General features: G+C 40.5%; 1 protein-coding gene across 3 annotated transcripts in view; it reads right to left on the bottom strand.

Moving 5' to 3' along the window:
* Positions 1-572: 572 nt before the first annotated feature.
* Positions 573-22,906, bottom strand: part of tnni1.2.L (troponin I type 1 (skeletal, slow), gene 2 L homeolog) — a 30,460-nt gene continuing 8,126 nt past the window's right edge. Inside the window, 9 exon segments of one of the 3 annotated variants that reach the window (NM_001086312.1) lie at positions 575-1,622; positions 4,384-4,486; positions 5,374-5,547; positions 6,876-6,965; positions 7,464-7,595; positions 11,569-11,610; positions 11,702-11,708; positions 15,949-15,987; positions 17,793-17,843. In NM_001086312.1, coding sequence (NP_001079781.1) covers positions 4,391-4,486; positions 5,374-5,547; positions 6,876-6,965; positions 7,464-7,595; positions 11,569-11,610; positions 11,702-11,708; positions 15,949-15,959 — 552 coding nt within the window. In that variant the 5' untranslated portion in view covers positions 15,960-15,987; positions 17,793-17,843 and the 3' untranslated portion in view covers positions 575-1,622; positions 4,384-4,390. 3 annotated transcript variants of the gene reach the window in all.

Here is a 22,906-nt window from a genome sequence, read left to right as displayed (position 1 = left end):
CTTTTCAATTGGTTTTCATTATTTATTTTTTATAGTTATTTGCCTTTTTCTTCTGAATCTTTGCAGCTTTCAAATGGGCGTCGCTGTCCCCTTCTAAAAATACAAATGCTCTGTAAGGCTACACATGTATTGTTATTGCTACTTTTTATTAATGATATTTCTATTCCGACTCTCTCCTATTCATATTCCAGTATCTTATTCAAATCAATGCATGGTTGCTAGGGTAATTTGGGCCCTAGTTACTAGATTGCTTAAAATGCAAATTGAAGAGCTGCTGAATGAAAAGCTAAATAACTCAAAAACCGTCAATAAAAAAAAAATGAAAACCAATTGCAAATTGTCTCAGAATATCACCCTCTACATCACTAAAAGTTATCTCAAAGGTGAACAACCCCTTTAAGCATAAAATGGAGTCTATGGGAAACAGCCTTCCTGTAATTCTGCGTTTTTTTGGGTAACGGGTTTCAGAATAATGGATCTTATTCTTGTGTTACATTTTCTGAAATCCAGCCATACACAAGCCTACTAGAAACGCTTCCTATAGTAACTTTTGAAGAAGAAAGAAAAAGGCACATTTTTCACTGTGATTTTAATTTTTTCAGAATAAAGAATATAAATCTCTGATGAGTCTCAGGCTTTCAATCTATTTATACTTCCAAGGCATCATCTCTTGGGATCATGGCACATAAGACATATTTTTTGTCGGTGGTGGTGTGAATTCATGCAAGTGACAGGCCGCCCAATCAGATTTGAGCTCTTCTCTACCGGCTGAGAATTGAGGTGCCCCTGTGCCATGAGCCTTTGACTTGGGATGTCCGGCTTGAGTTGCGTACAATATCCTATAACCCAGGTGGTTGCTCAGTTATAGGTGCTATAATTTTTGTTTGATAAAGAACATTATACATTTTTTACATATTAAAGGGACTTAAGGGCAAGGCTAGGCGTGGCATTTTTATGTTGTGTTTTTAAAAAAGCTCGGTCGGGCGCCACTGAAACAACACGCAACCATCAACCTTTTCATGCGTTTTCCAGCACATAGGTTTCTTTTCCCAACATACAATTCTCATCGTTCTCGTTCCCCATAATTCCGCTGGCTAGAAATTTGGCTAGAAATAGCTATTTAAAAATAGAAAAGCTATTGACATGCAAAATGGAGCAGTCAATACGCAACGTAATTACGTCACAGGCCTAATACGCTGTAAAAATGTATATGCGTCATTTTTCTCGTGAGAATTTGGAGGCCATATTTAAACTACGCTGCGTATTTACGGAAAGTGTGGGTTCAAACGTGCAGATCCCATAGAGTCTATCGATTTGGTAGTTTCTTGACGTAGTGTCGTTTCTGCTAAAAAACACCAATACTGGCGTCCCATGGCAGATTTCGGCTTGTAAGTGCCCTATGAGAATTGCCATAGTGTGTTTTCCATTAGTTTCAGTGGTAGTGCAGTTTATGGGTATTTATGCCCAATGGAGCTTTTTTAAAAATTGCAATGTAAAAACGCCACTTCTGGTCTTGCCAGCAATCAGATCAGTTATGGTGCTTATGTTCTCTTGTATCCATTTTTACATAACAGCCAGAATTTCTATAAAATGTTGCAACTCCTAAGGAACGCCGTCCGCATCTGTAAAATGACAAAGAAAACCCTGGTTTATCATACGAGCATATCATAAGATCATACGATCTTGTATATTACACATATAAATAGGGAAATATACATACAATTGCAATTATGCTATATTTAAAAAGTTCCCAAGGACAATCGCAGCGTGAATAAAAATTCGCAATTTATGCCTTTACATTAAATACACCAATTTATTGCCTCTCCTGTAATCAGAGCTAAGGTACATAAAAACATTTATAAATATAAACAAGCGCAGGGCAAAAATGTTCACTGTACGAAGTTTATAAATGAGCTACTGTGGTTTTCATTGTAAATGAGTATTATTTGGATTTTTTTTTTATACACTTAAAGGAACAGTAACACCAAAAGATAAAAGTATTTTAAAGTAATGTACTGTTGCTATGCATTGGTAAAAGTGCCGTAGAAAGTCAAAAGTAGTATATGTAAATAGGCTAATGTGTAGCCATGGGGGCAGCCATTCAAGCTAAAAAAGGAGAAAAGGTACAGGCTACTTAGCAGATAACAGATAAGCTCTGTAATAGAATGCAATGGGATTCTTCAGAGTGCATGTCTGATTGGCTGCCCCCATGGCTACACAGCAGCTTGTTTATATAAACTATAGCAGTGTTTCTAAAGCAAACACACCAGTTGTACCAGTAGGGTTGCCACCTTTTGCCCGAACTGATTCCGGGCAGGGGGTGGGGATGTGACATAACGTGGGCCGGGCCATAATGCGCCGGGGGCGATCATAGGGAATTCTGCCCGGTTTTCCTAATTTGGAAAACAAGGCAGGCAGTTTTGACCCGGATAGCCCTTCAAAAAACCTCGCTGTCCGGGTCAAAACCGGACAGGTGGCAATGCAATGTAGCAGTGCAGGCAAACAGTACATTACTTAAAACATTTTAATTGTTTGGTGTAACTGTTCCTTTAAAGGAAGTGATATCTATAGAATTTGTTTTATTGCAGTCCAATATGCAGGGCAAAAATGAATTGCACCCTACCATGCACCTAATATATTACCCCTCAAAACAGATCTGTACAATAATGGGCCTATTTATCATGCTGTGGAGAAAAACATTGCAAGTGATGTTGCCCATTTCAACCAATCTTTGCTCTTGTTTCCTAATAAAAGTGTTGAAATCTAATTGCTGATTTGTCATTATGGGCAACATCACCGGTAATGTTTTCCGCCAATGTTTTATACATAATGATAAATAAGCCCCTTATTCTCTTCTCTTCCAGGAAGAAACCATGTCGACTAGTCTGACTGCAAACATGAACAGATTAAATGCCAGTATGGTAGAAAAATAAATGACCAAACTGGCAGAAACATTAGCCTCTGGGTTAAAACCCTGGTATTTTGGTCAACATCTTTGGAACATCCAGACATTGTTTGTTCATTTCACTATAATGTATATTATATAGTGAATAAAGTACCCCCTCTTGTAAAATATAAGGATATTATTAGTTACCGAGGAGTTTCATGACCATATAAAAACACGAGGCCGAAGGCCGAGTGTTTTTATACAGGTCATGGAACTCCGAGGTAACTTCTAATATCCTCATATTTTACAACTGGGGGTACTTTATTTATTATAATACACACATTTTAGTGAGTCATGTGACAGAAATGGCATCACTACTCACCGTTTATAACTGATGACATCACTACTCACCGTTTATAAGGATATAATTTACAGGATATTCATGGCTTTTGTGTATTATATGTAATTATATTACAGTGTCAACCCCCAGTAGTGGCTTGTGAGTGAATACAATAATCCTTTCTTCAAACACCCTATTTCGAGTCACTCTCATAAATCGAGCTTGAAATATTCAGGCAGGCATTTTCATGACGATCATAATTTCAGTGCAGATTTGTATGTTTGTCAACACCCCAAGCATGTAACATGGCAAGTAATGAAGAAGTGCTGAAAAGCAATTATCATCTCGCCTGGAGGGCTGTTTACCTCACCCTTTAAATAAAGTCAACCTGTATTTAAGAGGCAGATGAAATAAGACATGTGGACACAGTTGTCATAAACCCTTTCATTTTTTGGATGTTGTGTAATCTAGTCAGCTTTAATGTGATGTGAAAAGTATAAAAGATGTAAGGAATAAATAAAATAAATATGTTGAGTCAGACAGTGTCGGACTGGCCCGACGGGACACCGGGAAAAAACCCGGTGGGCCCGACCCTCATGGGCCCCCTGCCGGCCCAGACCCCCTTGCCCCATATTTTGAACCCCCCCTAAAAAATTTGGGCACCGTTCACGTATGCACGCCGGGTGGCGCAGTTCGCGCATGTGCCGTTCGCGCCTTGATGCGTGTGTGCAGCGCCTCAGTAGGGGGTGGGCGGAGAGGCCGGAGGGGGGCCCTGGACAGTGGTCCCGGTGGGCCCCGGGCCCCCCAGTCCGACCTTGGAGTCAGACCTTGTAAAAAAAAGGCTTTATGGCCCTAGCCCAGTGGTGTTACTATAGAAGAAGCAGACCACGCGGTTGCAGGGGGTCCCAAACAACAGGGTCTGGTTCCTCTAGGACATCAAATAAGTATTTTATTAACTGACTCCAGGTGTATCTAGGAGAGTATTAGGCATTCTCCCTAAACTTCATCCTAAATGGCTTTCATAGTAAGCCCCCAGCCAGTGCTCCAAGCCCTCCCACTTTAAGAAACACTGTATTACATAATGTACTACAATGTGCAAAGCTGATTGTAAACTACTGGTTATTCTTTGGACAGTTCTGTTGCCTTGCATATTTACCTTAGTTTTAAGCATTGCTGGTGTCAAATTTCTTCTTTCTGCCCTCCATGCCAGACATGGCTTCAATGTTTTTACGCCAATCCGTAACTTCAACTGCCTTTTCCTGTATTGGCAAGGGAAATGAAAATACAAAAAAGTAAATTGTTATATAATGTTTTTACATGGTATTTATAGTAGGGAGAATTGTTTGCCTAAAAAACAATCCAGTTGCCTATTGTAATTGTTTTGCTCTGTCCCATGGCTCTAACTAGAGGTTGTTAAGTTAGGCAGGTACCTTGGGTGCAACAGGAGGGGGTAGCGAATATGTGGGAGGGAATACAGTTCCCATCCATTCCCGCCACACTGAGCCCTCGGCACATAGTAGTAGAGAGATGGGGAATTGCATTGATTGGTGGAAAACGAGAGGTGGGCTCATAACAGGCAGGTGGGTGGGATGCAGCAGGGGGAGGGGTTGGCTTCGGTCAGCCATGGGAGCCTGTACCCTTTGGCCTGGCTCTGCTGTGTCCATTTGTAAAGGTGGCCATACATGTAGTGATCCGCTCATTTGGCTACTTTGCCCAGTGAGTGGATTTCTTCCAGATATGTCCACCATGAGGTGGGTGATATCGGGCTGACATGATTGTGGGCCGCAGGGCTCAACAATCGGATCACAAAGAGGAGAATATGGGAGGACGGATCGAGGACCACATCAACAAGTCAATGCAGTCCTCGATCTGATGGGATTTTTAAACCTGTCTGATCAACATCTGGCGAAGCCCATCGAACTCTCCATACACTGCCTAATGAGTTTCTGGTTTAGTCTGTCAGCAACTAATATTATACCATGTATGGAGGAATATATACACTGGAATATCTGTCCTGCATCTATGACACACCCCTTCCAGTATTTCCTGCTTCACAACCGTTCATTATGTTCTAGATCTTTGCCCTCTCCTCCTTGTCTAATCTCTTATTATTACCCTCGTAGGTAATAATTTAAAATTCACTCACCTTCTCATCTTCCTTTCTTACAGATTTCAGGTTGGCTCTTAGATCTACGGAAACCTTGTGTGTTGTACCCAGGAGGGCTTTAAGCATGGCATCTGCCGATATACGCACTCTTTTCAAGTTAGGCCTCTTGAATTTGCCTTTCATGTCAAAAATCTTTTGAGTCAAACCATCAATCTAGGAAAACAGAAGAATGTTTACATTGGTGATTGATTGAATGGCTCAAACATCTGAGAATTTGCATACACAATAGTTCCTGTACAGTAGTGTTGTCCAAGTTGAGGTGCAGGACTTTTTTTTAGGCTGTAGGGCTCCACTGACATTTAATCATTACAGGGGTTGTTTACCTTCTAACACTTTTTTCAGCTCAGATTTATCTCAGCTACTCTTTATTTTCTATCTTTGAAGTGTAAATTTAAATTTTTTTGTAAATGTTCATTTTCACCTTCTTATGTCTTTCTAAAGTAGCTCTTGGAATGGGGTCACCATAAATTGATACATTAGTTGTTATATTTCAAAGATGCTACAGAGAAATGTATCAACTAATGTTGCAAGTTGAACCTGTAGCAGCTACTTTTTGTGGCTACAAAATACCCTGCCATAGACAGTACTGAGAATTGCCTCTGCTAAAACTCACATAGTGTCTTAGTAAAGCCAATTATCACTATTGTCTATTTTGTAGCCATGACTAGTTGCTGCTACTAGTAGCTCTGTGTGTCTTTGCCCTTAAACTTAGTAGGTTATAGAATGACCCATTCACTAAAAGGCAAATGCTCTATAAAAGCTACACATTTAATGTTATTGCAACTTTTTATTACTCATCTTTCTATCAAAGCCCTCTCCTATTCATTTTCCAGTCTCTTATTTGATTTAATGCATGGTTGCTAGATAAATAAACTATAAAAGAATAAAAAACCATATATTATAAAAAATGAAAACCACTTGCAAATTGTCTCAGAATATCACTCTCTACATCATACTAAAAGTTAGCTCAAAGGTGAACAACCTCTTTTTGGGAAAACTGTTGAAAGTAAAATATGGAAAGCAATTGAAAAAAGTCTTTCCGGTGAACAACATCTCTCCCTACTATACCCGATATCCCACAGCCCCAGTCTCTTCCCACAGGCTATTATCCCACTGCTACTATAGGCACCATCTCTCCCTACTATACCTGTTATCCCATAGCCACAATCCCTTCCCAGAGACTATTATCACCATTGTTACTATAGGCACCATCTCTCCCTACTATACCTGCTATCCCACAGCCACAGTCCCTTCCCAGAGACTTTTATCCCACTGCTACTTTAGGCACCATCTCTCCCTGCTATACCACAGCCACAATCTCTTCCCAGAGACTATGATCCCCGCTGTTATTATAGGCAATATCTCAATATTCTGCTCTGTATGAACCACAGTACTGAAACACCTTCAAGGCACAACAGGATCTTTTTAATTTATTGCCAGTTACTAAATGCTTCCAAATAAATGAGAATATAAAGAGGTACCTCTATGTCGTGCTTTTTTACTTTTAACTCAATGTCATAACGTTCCTCATCTACAGAATCAATTTGTTTGTGTAGTTTTGTGCACAGTTCCTAGAAGAAAATTGATATTGTCAGTAAAACAGATTCAAGGGAAGAAAATTATGAAAAACTATGAAAACAGCAATGGCTATGTGCGAGAAAAACTTGTTTCTTGTGAGAACTGTCTTGTTTTGCACAACCTCTCTTAGGGTAATGATCTGCTGGTTTTTTAGAGGCCTCTTTATAAGAGACCATGGGGAACTTCTGTACCGAAAACACTGCTTTCCCCTGACAAATGTAAGTTCAAACACCTTAAGGTGCCTGTACTTATGTATTTTAGTATAGTTGCAATTTAAGTGATTGTGCAATGGTTCAGGGCATGCAGCGGCACCACATGGACATAAGCAACAGAAATGGAAATGAAGAGGGGACAAATGGCATTTGATAAGGACTGTATCAAAATATGAGACACAGACACACAGGACACCAGAAGAAGCAATATAGAGATCTTTACTGCAAATCAAGTTGCAAGTTGCATCAAGTATCATATGAATAATGCAAATAAGTTACCTGCAGCTGCTGGAGGGAAAGCCCAGCAATTTGTAAAGATGGAACATTCGCTTCAAGAATCCTCGACTTCTCCTCATCTGCGTCTCTCTTCTCTTTTTCCAACTCTTCAGTAGCCTTTTGTAGCATAAGAGTCTACCAAAGAAAATAGTCACCAGCTTGGTTTAAATACTTATTCCTGCAATTTAGATAATTCAAGATCACCAAAACAAAAATCTGACCCCCCCCCCCCCAAATGTAATAGCTCTGGAAAAGGCAATAAACATTAGAAGAGATCCAAAACCTCAAGCCTATGAGTAAGTGCCCATTTGGCACGAAACGCGTCAGGCTACACATGTCCTAATAAAGATTTTTTACTTTTTATAATTATATTGGCTACTGCATTACTAGTATTGGATCTCTTCTAATGTATATTGTAATTCTTAAAAACGGATGGACCTTGAACTGGGGGTCTATTGAGGAGACCACAATGTGACTTTTTTTCTTTTTTGGACTTTCAAGAGCAGAGCTACACACCATTTTTATTTTTTATTTAATTTGTAACAGCTTTTAAAAAGGATCAAGTCAGTGGCTTTCAGTCTTTGTGGGTTCAAAGCTCTGCTTTGCTGTCCACCATTTTTGGCAGGGCTCCTGCAAACTCACAGCAAGTGCATTTAAATATGAAAACATTAAGGTGCATTTATAAATGTGTGCAAGCAGTCGGAGTGCAATGGCAGGATGTTTTTATCCACAATACAGCATGGGAAGTTGCCCCCAGTGTGTCAAAACAAATGCAGTTGTAACCGCAAATCAGATTCAATTTGTGACATTTTTAGGGTGGGAATTGCATCACTTCCATTGTTAAAACAGCAGTTGCATGTGTTTATTTTGGTGCAAGCCTCTTGCAGCTGTTGACACCACCCACCATGGGAACACAGCAAATTACCACCATGTTAAAAGGTGCATTGGGATATATTTTACCAGGAAAGACTGTATTGAGGCAGTGGCACTTTACATATTAGATAATTAGGGTGTGCGTGGTGACAGATACTGGCCTGCGTCCACCAACATCCTCTGTAACATTTCCCCCTGGGGAGGTCAGCAACACAAATTATGTACCTTTGTGCATTGTACAAGCTGGTGGTTTTTGTTCAGCAATATAAAATCCCATGAAATCTATTACAAAAGACTTTACAAAGGCTAAATCTTAATGGAAAAATAGTCGAATGTGTCCTTGGCTTTAGAAAGCATTAACTTTGTAACGTGGTGGTGGCATGACAATAACATGGCTTTGCTCAGCAATAGAAAACATGGCAGTTTCCCTCTCCTATGTATTAATGAATGAATACCTATGTGTCTCATATTTTATAGTTTAAAATGATGATGAAGCCCTGAGCAAATATCTGTACAGGGGGGTTGTCTCCTGTAATAAGTGCAGTAGCCAATTGATTGGTGGCTGGACTGACCACATGGACAACTATGTCAGTTGAGTATGAGCACAGCCACCCCCCTTAAACCCAGGTCAATAACAGGAGGAGAGGTTCCTGGGAAGGCAGGAGGGAAGCAGGTGGTGGTGGGGTGTCTGGGCTCTGACATATTGGTCCTGTGGACAAATGTCTTTCTCATTAACTTGTGAGTAACCTTGAAGGTCACAGAATACAAACATTCCACAGAGGAGCAACTTAAACATGTTCTCACTGATCTGTTTTTAGTCCTGGAGGTCATAGGAGGAGGTGATTCCAAGGTGGAGCAAGGGGAGGGGGACAAAGTAATTGTGGGCTTTAGGGGGTGGAAAATTACTCATTATAATATAAATCAGGGAAACCAACACCATAAAAATATTGTAGGCTTTCCTCATTCCTGTTAAGGCGAAATAAGTGTTATATTTCCCACACAATATCCTTAGAAAGGTGAGTGCCAGTATAAACAGGCCGGTGGCTCGCCATCAATAACACAGTTCCATAGCAGAAAGCAATGTGGCAAAAAGTTTATTCCTCCATATTCCACTCGAAACACGTAGATGAGAATGTATATATATATAGTTGCACAAAATTGTCTGCTGCGAGTGCTTTCTGCTTTGGAACTATATATATATATATATATATATATATATATATATATATATATATATATATATATATATATATATATATATATATATATATATATATATATATATATAAAAATGTCCAGATAGTACCTGCACTCTTTCCTTTGTTTTTCTCTGTGGGTGCTTTGGTCACAGTAATGTATGACCTTCAAAATGGACCAGCACACCAGGTTTTCAAGTGTTCGGTTTTCAAGTGTTCAAATTTCCTTTATTTCCATAACACTCGTGCATCAAGGAAATTTGAACACTTGAAAACCTGTTGTGCTGGTCCATTTTCGAAGCTTATATATATATATATAGTCAAATACAAGAGTCCTCTGCACTCAACCCATTATCAATATATTTAAGACAGCGACATTTTGTGCATACTGCTACTAAAAAATGCCTTACCCTTTAAACAAAACAGGGATTGTTTTGTTTTGTTTAAAGGGTAAGGCATTTTTTAGTAGCAGTATGCACAAAATGTCGCTGTCTTAAATATATTGATAATGGGTTGAGTGCAGAGGACTCTTGTATTTGACTATATGTATTTTGTGGTCACAGCCTCATTGCACCCCCGCCTAATGGTTTTAAAAAATAGTGGTGAGCAGTTTTTAATGACACTGCATTTAGAATAAATACAGTCGATTACTTGCGATAAAACAGCACATAGAATTTAGTGATTGGAACACAGGCTTCACAATAACCAGCAATATCTATTTACACCACTGCCTTGGGCCTATTTTGAATCCAGGCATGGATTTTACCATCATCCATTGACACTTGCCTCCCCCTGGAGTTTTCCCCTCAAGCAGTGCAAGAGCATGTCCCCATAATAGAGGTTAAGATCTGTTGATTCTGGCCATGGGGGGTAAGCCCCAAACAATTTTATCTGCATCCTGCTGAAAAGATATTTAAAACTGGGGAATGATTTGACCATAGTGTATAGGATCCGTTATCTGTAAACCGGTTATCCAGAAAGCTCTGAATTACGGAAGGCTGTCTCCCATAAACTTGATTTTATCCAAATAATACACATTTTTAAATAATTATATATTTTCTCTGTAATAATAAAACAGTAGCTTGTACTTGATCCAAACTAAGATATAATTAATCCTTATTGATGACAGAACAATCCTATTGGGATTATGGTTTTGTATGAAGATATAAGTGATTGAAAGACCCTTCATCCCTTTAACCCCAAGTCCCGAGCATTCTGGATAACAGGTCCCAGGTCCCATAACTGTATGTCTGGAACATATTGCACTTGCTCCCTAGGACTATTGAAGGTTAAAAAAACCTCCTCCCAACTGAATATAATAATTTGTGGGTGGTCATAATTTCTTTACTATATTGCATTATATATGGCTCCAAACGGGGCCAAGCATAAAGTATCCATCTTCATCTCTCTTTTATATAACAGTTTTAATAGGTCAGCTACTGGGCCTCAGTTAATGTAATATTAGAGGGGTCCACCTAGTGGTCAGTAGCTACACTTTGTTAGATACTAGTTAGGATACATATGTATATACAGAATACATGACAAGTATAGAATCCGTTATCCGGAGACCCATTATCCAGAAAGCTCCGAATTACGGAAAGTCGTCCCTCCCATAGACTCCATTTTATCTAAATAATCCAAATTTTTAAAAATGATTTCCTAACAGATAACGGATTATATACAAATGTAGCCTAACTAGAATCTAACAAAGTGTAGCTACTGACCACTAGGTGGACCTCTCTAATATTACATTAACTGAGGTTCAGTAGATGACCTATTTAAACCGTTTAAATTAGGGGCTTAAGGTAAGGAGCAGCATAAACTGTAGGTCCCCATCTGTTACTTTATTTTGCAATGTGTTGCAGCCCTCTGGCTGTTCTTCAGGAAAATCTGAAGCAATGCTGGTTGCCAGTGAGTTTCAATGAGTCACGTGAGTTCACTAAGCACCGATTTTAACCGATGACATCACTAAGCAGCATTTCTAAGGATATCTTTTACAGGTTATTCACACGTTTGGAGGCAAACTAAACATAGCATACCTTCAGAAGTAACTTTCTGGAAGCAGGGATTTTTGATTTTCTCTAGAAATAATAAAGTTAAAGTTAGATATTTGCAAATAAGTGTCTTGTTTTAGAATATGTTTGAAACGTAAAAAAAAAAGGGGGAGCTTACCTCTGAGCTTGATGTATGGATTTAAAGAAAAGGGATAAAAAAGTTAAAATCTGTATTTCTGATACTTTAAAAGATAGAACATATACTAGAAATAGTATATTAATCACTTTTAATTTACTATTAATCTGTGTATATGGTGCTGCTATGTAGTTCAGCTAATAACCTGGTTATGAGTAACTTATGCCCTACTGTATGACTACCACAGCCACGCTCCCTTCCCAGAGACTATTATCCCACTGTTACTATAGGCACCATCTCTCCCTACTATACCTGCTATCCCACAGCCACAGTCCCTTCCCAGAGACTATTATCCCATTGTTACTATAGGCACCATCTCTCCCTACTATACCAGCTATCCCACAGTCACACTACCTTCCCAGAGACTATTATCCCACTGTTACTATAGGCACCATCTCTCCCTACTATACCAGATATCCCACAGTCACAATCCCTTCCCAGAGGCTATTATCCCACTGTTACTATAGGCACCATCTCTCCGTACTATACCTGCTATCCCACAGCCACAGTCCCTTCCCAGAGACTAGTATCTCTTTACTACTATAGGCACCATCTCTCCCTACTATACCTGCTATCCTACAGTCACATTCTCTACCCAGAGATTATTATCCCACTGTTACTATAAGCACCATCTCTCCTACTATACCTGCTATCCCACAGTCACTTCCCATAGACTATTATCCCACTCCCACTGTTACTATAGGCACCATCTCTCCCTACTATACCTGCTATCCCACAGTCCCTTCCCAGAGACTATTATCCCACTGTTACTATAGGCAACATCTCTCCCTACTATACCTGCTATCCCACAGCCACACCCCCTTCCCAGAGGCCATTTTCTAATCACTACTGCTACTGTGAGGAGGTGTTTGGAGAGCTCTGTGGAGTTGTGGCTTTTTCCTAGGCCCGGCTGGGTCTGGGGGTTAGTATTGTAGACACTTCTGCTTTGTTTTTATTGCCTTTCCCCACTCCATGGGGAAGAAGGAGACTATGCCTGCAAGTTATTCAGTGAAGACCCGTTTAGGCAGTAGCAGGAGGGCTACTGATCCTAATATAGAGGTGACCGTGGAACGCACAACAAAGGGCAAGGTTTCCTGCTCCATTAAAGGAAAGAAAAAGAAAAGAAAAAGCTGTCCGAGAAGCGGCATGGAGAGTGACTCTGACTCTGTGGAACTGGAGGCTGGTGTTGGAGTGACTGCAGGGAGCTGCGGAGCTACAACAGAGGCAAGCCAGGAGGAGAGAGTGGAGTCTGATGGCTGCAAGATGGCTGCTGACAGTGAGGAGCCTAGGAGTAGTGTGGCCCTGGAGGTTGCAGAAAGTGCTCTGACCAACCAGGAGATGGCTATAGACAACATGGAGCCTGAGTGCAGTATGGCCCTGGAGGTTGCAGAAAGTGTTCTGGGTGACCTGGAAATGGCGGCTGCCAGTGAGGAACATGGAAACCGTGAGGCCCTGGACACTGAGCAGGTAATGACTGTGACCCCCCTGGGGAAAGCAGAAGTGAGTGAAGGGAATTTTCCCAAAGTGACTGAGACTGTGATACAGTATGACACTATTATTAAAGCATTGAAGGACCTGAGGAGTTTGGAAGATAAACAAAACTGTTTAAACAGAGACATTGATAATCTGATAGATGAACTGCAGTCGCTGAAAGGAGAGAGGAGAAACCAGGTTTTACGGGAGTTGACTTTCCTTGATAAGGATTTGAAGGAGACCGAGACTTACATTAAAGACATTCTGAATGTTATTGAGCCATGGAAGGAGCTTTATGGAAACCTGCAGAGGTTTAAGGAGATGCAGGAAGGCAAAGTGACTGCTGAGACTCTGCTTAAAGTTACTGAACTGCTTAATGAAACAGAGGGTTCAAAAACTGTTGCAGAATGTTGCAGTGCTACAGACATTACACAATATAATAGTGTTGAAAATAATCCTGATAACCATACTGATAATGTGTGTGCAGCTGCTGTGAGTGCTGGGGGCAGTGAGGTGCAGGTGAATGCAATAAATGCAATTAATACAATGCATGTGAGTGATGAGGCTGCTTTGGCTGAAGGGGGAGTGAGTGCAATGAATGCTGTGAGTGCTGGGGGCAGTGTGGAGCAAGTTGCAGAGAGAGGTGCAGCTGAGGTGCATGTGGTTGATGCAATGCAAGTGAGTGGGGGAGGGCAGGGAAAAAATGGTGTTTATTCTGCTGGGGAGAGCAATGTGCAAGGTGGGAGTGAGAGGGCTGCTGGAGGTAATGTTTGGGAAGGGAGGAGGTTCTTCGCACGTGAGAGGGAAGATGACTCTGATGATCAGATTGATAAGAGAATAAATGTAGTTAAAATTAAGTGGGAGAATGAGAGAGAGGATTTCCCGGGGCGCAGGTTTGTTGCCAGAAACATAATTAAACAGTTGTTGGATTTCACCCCACAAGATATTTATGCTCTAACAAGTGTCACAGATATTGAATTTGACGTCAGTTTTAAATTATCCCAAGGGTTAGAGGAATTCTGGAGGAGGTATCATCTGAAGAAAGAGGCCAAGGAGTGGGAGGGGTTTAGGGTAATACCTGTCTCCAAACCTGAAACTAAAGTAGTGACTATAATGATGAAGAATGAGACGGTACATGAGCAGGACGTCCTCATATGGCTCAGGCGCCAGTGCACTGTCTTATCCCCCCTGGTGCGACTGTTTGATGAGGAGGGTTTCTGGACGGGGGGATATAAAGTCCAAGTTAAACTGCATGTAGAGAAAAATGTTCAGAGTCATCTCCCAAATTCGTTTTTCATTGGGAAAACAAGGGGTGTCTGCTTCTATGTGGGTCAGCCCAGACTATGCTATAAATGTGGGTCCAACAGGCATTATGCCATGAAATGTAATGTACAGAAATGTGCTTTGTGTGGGGAGACTGGGCACCCGAGCAAAGAATGTGTCCAGGCAATAAAGTGTAACCTGTGCATGAAGTCAGGCCATGCTTATAGATCATGCCCCGAAGCCTGGCGCAACATTCAGCGAGCTTGTCCCAATTTGGCACAGGAGATGAGCACCCCAATGCCAGGGGAGAACCTGCCACAGACTGAGACAAGGAGGGAGGAGAGAGCAGAAGGGGTAAGAGAAACAGCTAGAGAGCCCCAAACAGAGGTGAGAGGGAAGGAGGCAGAGAAAGATGGAAGGAAGAGTGACACAGGGAAGAGTGAAAAGACAAAGGTACTGATGTCCCATGAGAAGGGGAGACGAAGGGATGAGTGGAAAGTGGTGGGCAGCAAATCAAAGAAGAAAGTTAAAGAGAATAAGTGCCCTGGTGTAATTCCCATTGAAACTGAAAATAGGTTTGTTTTGCCAGGGGGGAAATCATGGGGGGAATTGGCAGAGGAAGAAGAGGCGAGAATAGAGGAAACACCTGAGAAAAGGAAAAGTCTCCCTTCCGTTATTTCCAGTAGGAAAAAGAGTAAGAGGGAAGAGATTTCTGAATCCCAGGAGGCAGATTGGGAGTCCCTTGAGGAGGAGGAGGAGGAGGAAGGAGGGATTGTGAGCCATGAGACGGGTATAAGGATTCAGGTGAAAAGATCAGGAGGCAAAAGTTCTGACAAGTCTTTAAATAAGAAACATAAAGATGGCTCCTGATATGCATTATATGAACATAACCAGAATGTTAAATCTTGTTTATGGGCTGATGGCGGAAACATGATGCTTTGTAGGAATGTTTATTTTCCTTTTTGATGTATTATTGATTTATTGCTTACTTCTGATCTGATTGAAATGTAATTGTATTTCTTTTGTAATTGTTTAATATTTTAATAAAATTCTCTCCCTACTATACCTGCTATCCCACAGTCCCTTCCCAGAGACTATTATCCCACTGTTACTATAGGCACCATCTCTCCCTACAATACCTGTTATCCCACAGCCACACTTCCTTCCCAGAGACTATTATCCCACTGTTACTATAGGCACCATCTCTCCCTACTATATCTGCTATCCCACAGTCCCTTCCCAGAGACTATTATCCCACTGTTACTATAGGCACAATCCCTCCCTACAATACCTGCTATCCCACAGTCACACTCCCTTCCCAGAGACTATTATCCCACTGTTACTATAGACACCATCTCTCCCTACTATACCTGCTATCCCACAATCCCTTCCCAGAGACTATACATAAAATCTTTGTCTTTTTTATTTTTAACAAGCAAAGAAATAACATCCCACACATTTCAACAATAGTGCACAAAACCAACTGTACTTACTCGTCAGACATGGTTTATTCTTTAGTTTTTCTGTCAAACCTGAATGAAAAGCTACAGGTTAGCTATAGTGTTACTGAATCACCAATCTTTACTCATTACACTTATATGTATATAAATATTAGACTATTAATCCTGTATATTAAGAATCCTGATTTGCAGTTCCATTCATGTATACCAAGCACCAAACAAAATACTTATAGTGTGTATGCACATAAAGTACATTTGCTGTGTGGTGTGTGACATTGGTCACTTTTCAGAGGAATGTTCCTTGTGGCAGAACCATTGACCTCAATAAATGCTGCATATGTTCACAGCAAATGGGTGGAAACTCTGAGAGCAATGGGTTGGACATTCCTAATTGACAAACTGTCACTTAACTAAAGCCCCTAGGAACCTGTGCCATATTAATGCTGAAGCCCAGTATAAGAGCCAGAGTGGGAGACGAAGAGGACACTGGACATTCAGACAGACTAGGGCAAAAAATCTGAGTAGGAAATAAATTAGGGGGTCCAAACTACAGTGGGGTTACAGTACAACAACAATTAAAAGACTGCATGTGAGACATCGCCAATGTATAAACTATATACATCTATCTTTCATCTATCTATCTATGTACCTAGCTATGTATCTATCATCTATCTATCTATCTATCAATCTATCTATCTATCATCTATCTATCATCTATCTATTTATTATAACTCAAGGGGGGCTGTGATGCTGTTTCTTGTGTACCCTAAAATCAGTCCTGCCCAGCATTCCCTGAAAAGCACAGGGATCCTCTATCAGAGTGCTGCTGGAATAACTTACTGTAAAGGCCAATGTGGGTTTGCTTGGGCAATCCCGTGCCCAACCAGTTCTGCTGACCTCGCTATATGCCTGTCTTGTTCCCGCTACCCAATGCCACCTATACCTTAAACCCAACCTAGGGGACCCATGAAACCAGCAGTGATGTTACCATAGCCCAGAATTAACGTCACTCTATAGGTGGATCAACCAGGTCAGGATGAAGAAGTAACGTTCAACTCGGAGAGGTGGGGGAAATGACAGCCTGCAAAAACTGTCCAATGGGCATATAAATAATCTAATACATGTAGCCTAATTCATTAACAAGCACAAATAGGTGCATGAATAGTTCTTTGCACAGTGGAATATTCCATTCTGTTGGGAATTCTGTCATCTTACAAGTGACCAATAATTTTGCTCCAGATTTGCAGCAAATTTGCCCCAGGTCTATTAACCAATAGCAACCAATCAGAAAACAGTAGACCAGCAACTACCACCGACTGATAAACTGTTAATGGTTTCCAACACTGGAGCAAACTTTGCCCCGTGTTATTTAATTTCTACCACTAAAATATGCTGATACACCAGTCACAGAGCCTGTATATCTATTGTAAAAAGTCTATTAAGTTCCACAAAATAGATGTACTTGTACCTACACTGTACATGCCCCCCCCCCACCAAGAGTCTGCATGTGGCTAATCCTCAGGGAAATGTTGGTTGACCTGATTATCCAGAGCCAAGAGGATATGGAAGTACATTTATATGGCAAATGTGCTAACAGTAGAGCATGTCTGAAATACTCAACCATGTCTGGACACAAAATTCATCCCTTTTATATAAAATGATCAGATACATTTTAAGTCTCATAATAAGCCCTGAGTCCATTCATCCTTCTCAGGGTCTATACAGATACAGCTAGCGTCCATTGTTTTATCTCTCCATCATCTTTCTTTGACCCTTGTATCCCATTAATCTATTCTATAATTCTATAGTTACTAGCATCAATTCAATTTATACTTCCTTCTTTTTCATGTAACCAGACATAGAAGGAGATGACTTACCTGAAAGAGCTCTTGGTGGCTAGGAGTGCCGGCAGCTGGTGGCCAAGCTCTATTCACTTCTCCTTCCACCTCCTGACTTGTGAATGGCTCATTAAAATAGCCTTTTTCCTCGCCATTGCCTTGTTGGTTAGAAATATGACACCAGCTGCATTGTGAACTGCCCGACTTTTTTTTTTTGCATCTTCTGTCATACAAGCCCATCTTCTCCATGACTTTGATTACAAGGTGCCCTTTGTAATGGAAAGAGGCTGTTCACTTTACCACATTCATTGTACTGAAAATACCCACCATCAAGGCATGTGCTTGGAGTAAGGTTACATCTTCATTCCATAGACCCAATCGTGAAAGCATGCACAGTGCTTTCAATTCAAGGCTCACTGCCAACCAAATAGTCTTACATGACCATATTCCTCCCTAATCAGCAACTACAAATGGAATGATTCGCCCCTTTTCAGTTTATAAGAAGACCTGCCATATTCCCTCACCATAAAAGATAAGATCCTACACATATCAAAATCAATTTTAGAGAAAACATATAGCAATTCTTTATAATAAACAACCTCAGGATGCAAAATAAAAGATTTTAAACATGAGCAAAGGGTACTGCCCTTCAGTTTCACATAGGTGCTGCTTCTTTAAAATACCTTGTATGCATATCCCTCCTCCACCTTAATGTAATAGTAAAGGGTCGGTTAGGATCCATAGGGAAAAGCCTATCCCGACACAATTCGGGATAAAATAAAACATGTAAGCAAAGATAGCAGTCACAGAGGCGGCAGAATAGCGAGCAGTTAAAGGAGATGTTTTCCTTTGCGATTGGCTAATGAAATACAATTATACCAATGGATTATTTAATTTTTGATTGTGATAGACTTTGCTGTTTTCGGTTTGAGAGTGTCAGTATATAAAGTATTGAGGTCAATACTCATACCCAACCTTAGTAACATATACCTTTCCCTATACATTATAGTTTTATCCCCCCCCCCACTTGAAGAATGTCAAGGATGTTAAGGATATAATGGAATATGGTGACCTGGTCATCCTATGTGAAGCCAGCCTAATATTCAGTCACTATCAGTGGATACTTTGACCTTGAAGACTATATTATTAGGCCTTGATGAGTCCTCCCTCTCACACAAAGGGGAAATAAAGCACTGAAGAGCCTTAGTGCTGGAGTAGTGATTGTCACATACACTGTGTGGCTTGAGGATAATACAAATCAGAAAATATTTATTTAGGCCTTCTTTTTCCTGGAAACAGAGATAATTCTCCAGTACTTACCTGCTGTATATTCTAAAATTACTAGGATCAAGACAATTTTTATTTTGTATCAAAATATCAACATTTTTCCTTTTTCTCTGTAATAATAAAACAGTACCTTGTACTAGATCTAACCTAAGGTTGTGGTAAGATGTAAAATTATTTATTGGAAGCAAAGCCATTCTGTTGAGTTTATTTAATGTTTACATGATTTTCTAGTAGACTTAAGGCATGAAGATACAAATTACAGAAAAAGCCGTTACCCAGGAATCCCCAGGTCCTGAGCATTCTGGATAGCAGGTCCCATACCTGTACTATATAAACACTTACAATAAAAATGTTTCTCTGCCTCAAATAGAGGCAACCAGTGATTAGCTCAGGCTGCATTTTGCAAATCTAATAACTTAAAGCTGGTGAGCACTTGTGAGTGCATATAAAGCTAGGGCACACCGGTGTCTCAGAATTAGTGTTAAATTCGAAGCGATGTGAACAGACTTTGGCGGATTTGGTCAAAAAACCTTGAGTCTCTGCACTTTGATCCGAAATCCGCAGAAGTCTGTTCGCTATGCTTCTCATTCAACACTTCTAAATGCAGAAGAGAGAGGAGGCTATTGTCCTCAGTAGGGCTGAAATCAACCAGCGTATTTCATCTAGCTGATTTGGCCCCCCGTGTGGCCCAAACCGAAAACATTTGGATTATGCTGCTAGACAAATATCTGTCCAGATAACGAGAAGGTGGAATGCATCTACGTTTGTTAGCTATACTTCTGTCTGTATGCTTGAGCTACTTATGAAGGCAAACCATGTTAGAAAGCTAAAAATATATCTTGAGCCTCATTGATGGAAGCATGAAAATCATATTGCTGAAAGCTGGGCCGGGCTAGGCGCCAAAATAACAATTAGTTTTTTTCAAAATGGCCCAACTAAAATATATTCCAAGTATGGGGCCTGTTAATAAAGCTGTATGCTTCTCCTGAGGCATACTTTAACATTGCCATTTCTAAATTTAGCAGGCAGAACCTATTACAGAATAAAAATTATAGGTACCTATGGAGGTATGCAGTAGCGTAACTATAGAAGAAGCAGACCCTGTGGTAGTGGGGGGCTGGGACTGCTGGGGTCTGCTGTATAGAAACCCCCCCCAGGCTGTTCTCCTACCAAAAAATGTGCACACCTGCTGCATATTGGCATAAGTGGGTGGGTGCGAGCGAGCGGGGCCTGGGGACCGGATAAGGGTTGTTGTGCAAGTTGGGCCTCTCTATGTGTAGCTATGCCACGGGAAGCATATTTTGATTTACTCCAGAAATGTTCACAGTTATTATACAGGTATGGGATCTGTTATCTAGAAACCTAAATAACGGGAGATCACTTAATTTGGTCAAGCATTTAATGTTTCAGATTCCAAGAATCACTGGCGTCAAAGTTATTTAGAACTGTGAAGAGCCTATGTAAGAATATGCGAGGGGACCTTTCCTCCAATACCAGTGTAAAGAGCCAATCGAACAAGTGAGTTCAGCTCTTCCTAGGAGCTGCAAATGCCTTGCTGGTTGGTGTACTCCAAAGCAGGTACTACAGATTTAGATCATATGTTGTAACCATGGAAATTAACGGATGAATGCCATCCATCTTCACATTCTGTTGCATCTTGTATTACAAAGCACATTATTCTCTGACACCATAATGCCTAGCTATATGCACTATATTAGAGCTGCATCTTTTTGCCCTTCTGCACACACTAGAGTCCTGCACCAGGTCGGGTACTTGTGTAATACCTGCAGAATTGTTTTTTTTGGGCAGAATATCCTCAATTCCCCAGCGGTGTGGTCAGTTCATGGGTAATCCACCTTTGTACCCAATTGTACCCTCCTCCATGGTGCAGGCAAGTTTCTGTCTCTGCCCTGCTGAATCACCACCTTGGTTTCCTGGGTCGGAAGGTAAGTTACCTTTTATAGTGTCCAGGTTAGGTAATGGTTGTGGGTAGGGGGATGTGTTCGGTAGCGGGTTCAGGTCCGGTTAGGGGTCAGTGGGTCCGGGTTGGGCACGGGTCTTTCCGACTGGAACCCATGCAGTACTCTAATACAGACATCCTACAGTTACAGCCCAGTTCCATGACACAATGGTACTTTGAAAGGAGAACTAAACACTAAAAAGTTGTTTTTGTTAATTAATGAATTGGAGTTCCAGGATCTATATAAACATGGCCATGTGATTTTTCAGTGACTTCTAATATACTTATATTTTATAATACGGAGATAAATTACTCCCTTGAAGTGAATCAAGTGTATTGTGTCAGAAGATTGTGCCATTTAGTATCTTTGTACAAAGTGAGCCGTGTCATGTTTCCAAGGGACCTGCCCTGGCTTTTCTGTATTTAGACTTTATGGACTGTTATTTTAAACAGCAAATGTTCTAAGGAACAGATGGTGCAGGATTTACAAGGCAGGGTATATTGTTGTTTCAGTGCACAAGAAGATAAAAAGATTTATTCCTGAAGCACCAGCTATTCACGCTAAGATTTGCATTTGTCTGCCCGACACCTAAACCGACATAACAGCTAATCCTTAAAGCGAGAGGGAGAGAGCTTTATATTTTATAACATTTTGCTTCAGTAATTTCATTTGCCATGAGAGATTGGAGTATTAAAAAGGCGTGTGTTGTTTAAAAGGGATGTCCACCTAAAAACATTTTATAATACAAAAGAAAAACAAAACAGTATTTGGGTGAATATCCCCACAAGCTGAAGCTGGGCCAGAACCCACTATCACGCTGGCATTAGTATTCGGAGCAATCAGATTCTACAATCCACAGATTTGGTGCTCAGAAGAGGAAACCTGATTGATCACACTGGGATATTTATGGAGTTCTTGGCCAGGATGGTCCCACAAATCTTCAGTGTGGCGTTCGAACAGAAAATGGCACAGATCAAAATTTGTAGACAATACTAATCATATCTTAAATGTTCTGCCAGGTAGGGTTGCTATGGCACTAGTGTAATCTTGTCTGCTAGAGTACCTGCTACACATGGCCATTTACATAAATAAGGATTTTTGCAGATTAAAAACACACTAGGGTGCAGTAATGACCAGGGTGATCTACTAATTGATGTCAATGTTGGATAGATGGCATTCTGCACAACGGCCAGGACTTGTGCTATTGCCCATAATTACATTATTTCTAACAACTGCAACACAAAAAGGAGAGATATAGTGAATAAAGTACACCCTATTGAAAATTCATGTATATTATAAGTCACCAGGACCATATAAAAGCATGAGGCCGAAATGTTAGTGTAGACTATAAGTCTATATTAGGTTTATGTCACACAAGGATTAATGCAGTAGCTGTTATACTAGCAGGCTAGTAATGTTTTAATGTTCCCTGTGGGGCAGTTAGTCTGATATGCCCCCTTAGGAAACAATGACACATCAGCAGCTAGAAGTAGAAGCTATCTCCCCGTGTGATATATGCCTTAAATAAATACATGAAATCTGGCAATAATGTGACACAATAACTTAGCACTATTAAATCATGTAAATCAAAATAGTGCTGTTAAAAAAATATAAAGGGGATGACAGTATAGCTTTAACAAATGTTTTGAAGGGCAGCCATGCTGTCATGAACTTGGAATCTAAAAGCAGCCTTGATTTATGCAAGTTAAAGTGAGAACAATGAGTGTGCATATTCCCATGAATTAGATAAACTTCCCGGATAAATCCAAGGTGACAATCCCTGGGCAGTTTTCCCATCTGTACAGCCTGGCAGTGCCAGTGCCGAGGGTGATGACAATATTTACAGCAATATTTTGTCTGGCATGTCAGGCGGCACAGGATTTGTAAGGAAGAAGATGGACAGAT

Source organism: Xenopus laevis, chromosome 3L (genome assembly GCF_017654675.1).
Source record: "Xenopus laevis strain J_2021 chromosome 3L, Xenopus_laevis_v10.1, whole genome shotgun sequence".
Taxonomy (NCBI): Eukaryota; Metazoa; Chordata; class Amphibia; order Anura; family Pipidae; genus Xenopus; species Xenopus laevis.
Note: the sequence above shows the minus strand (reverse complement) of the source record. Positions and strands in the feature narration are given on the sequence as shown.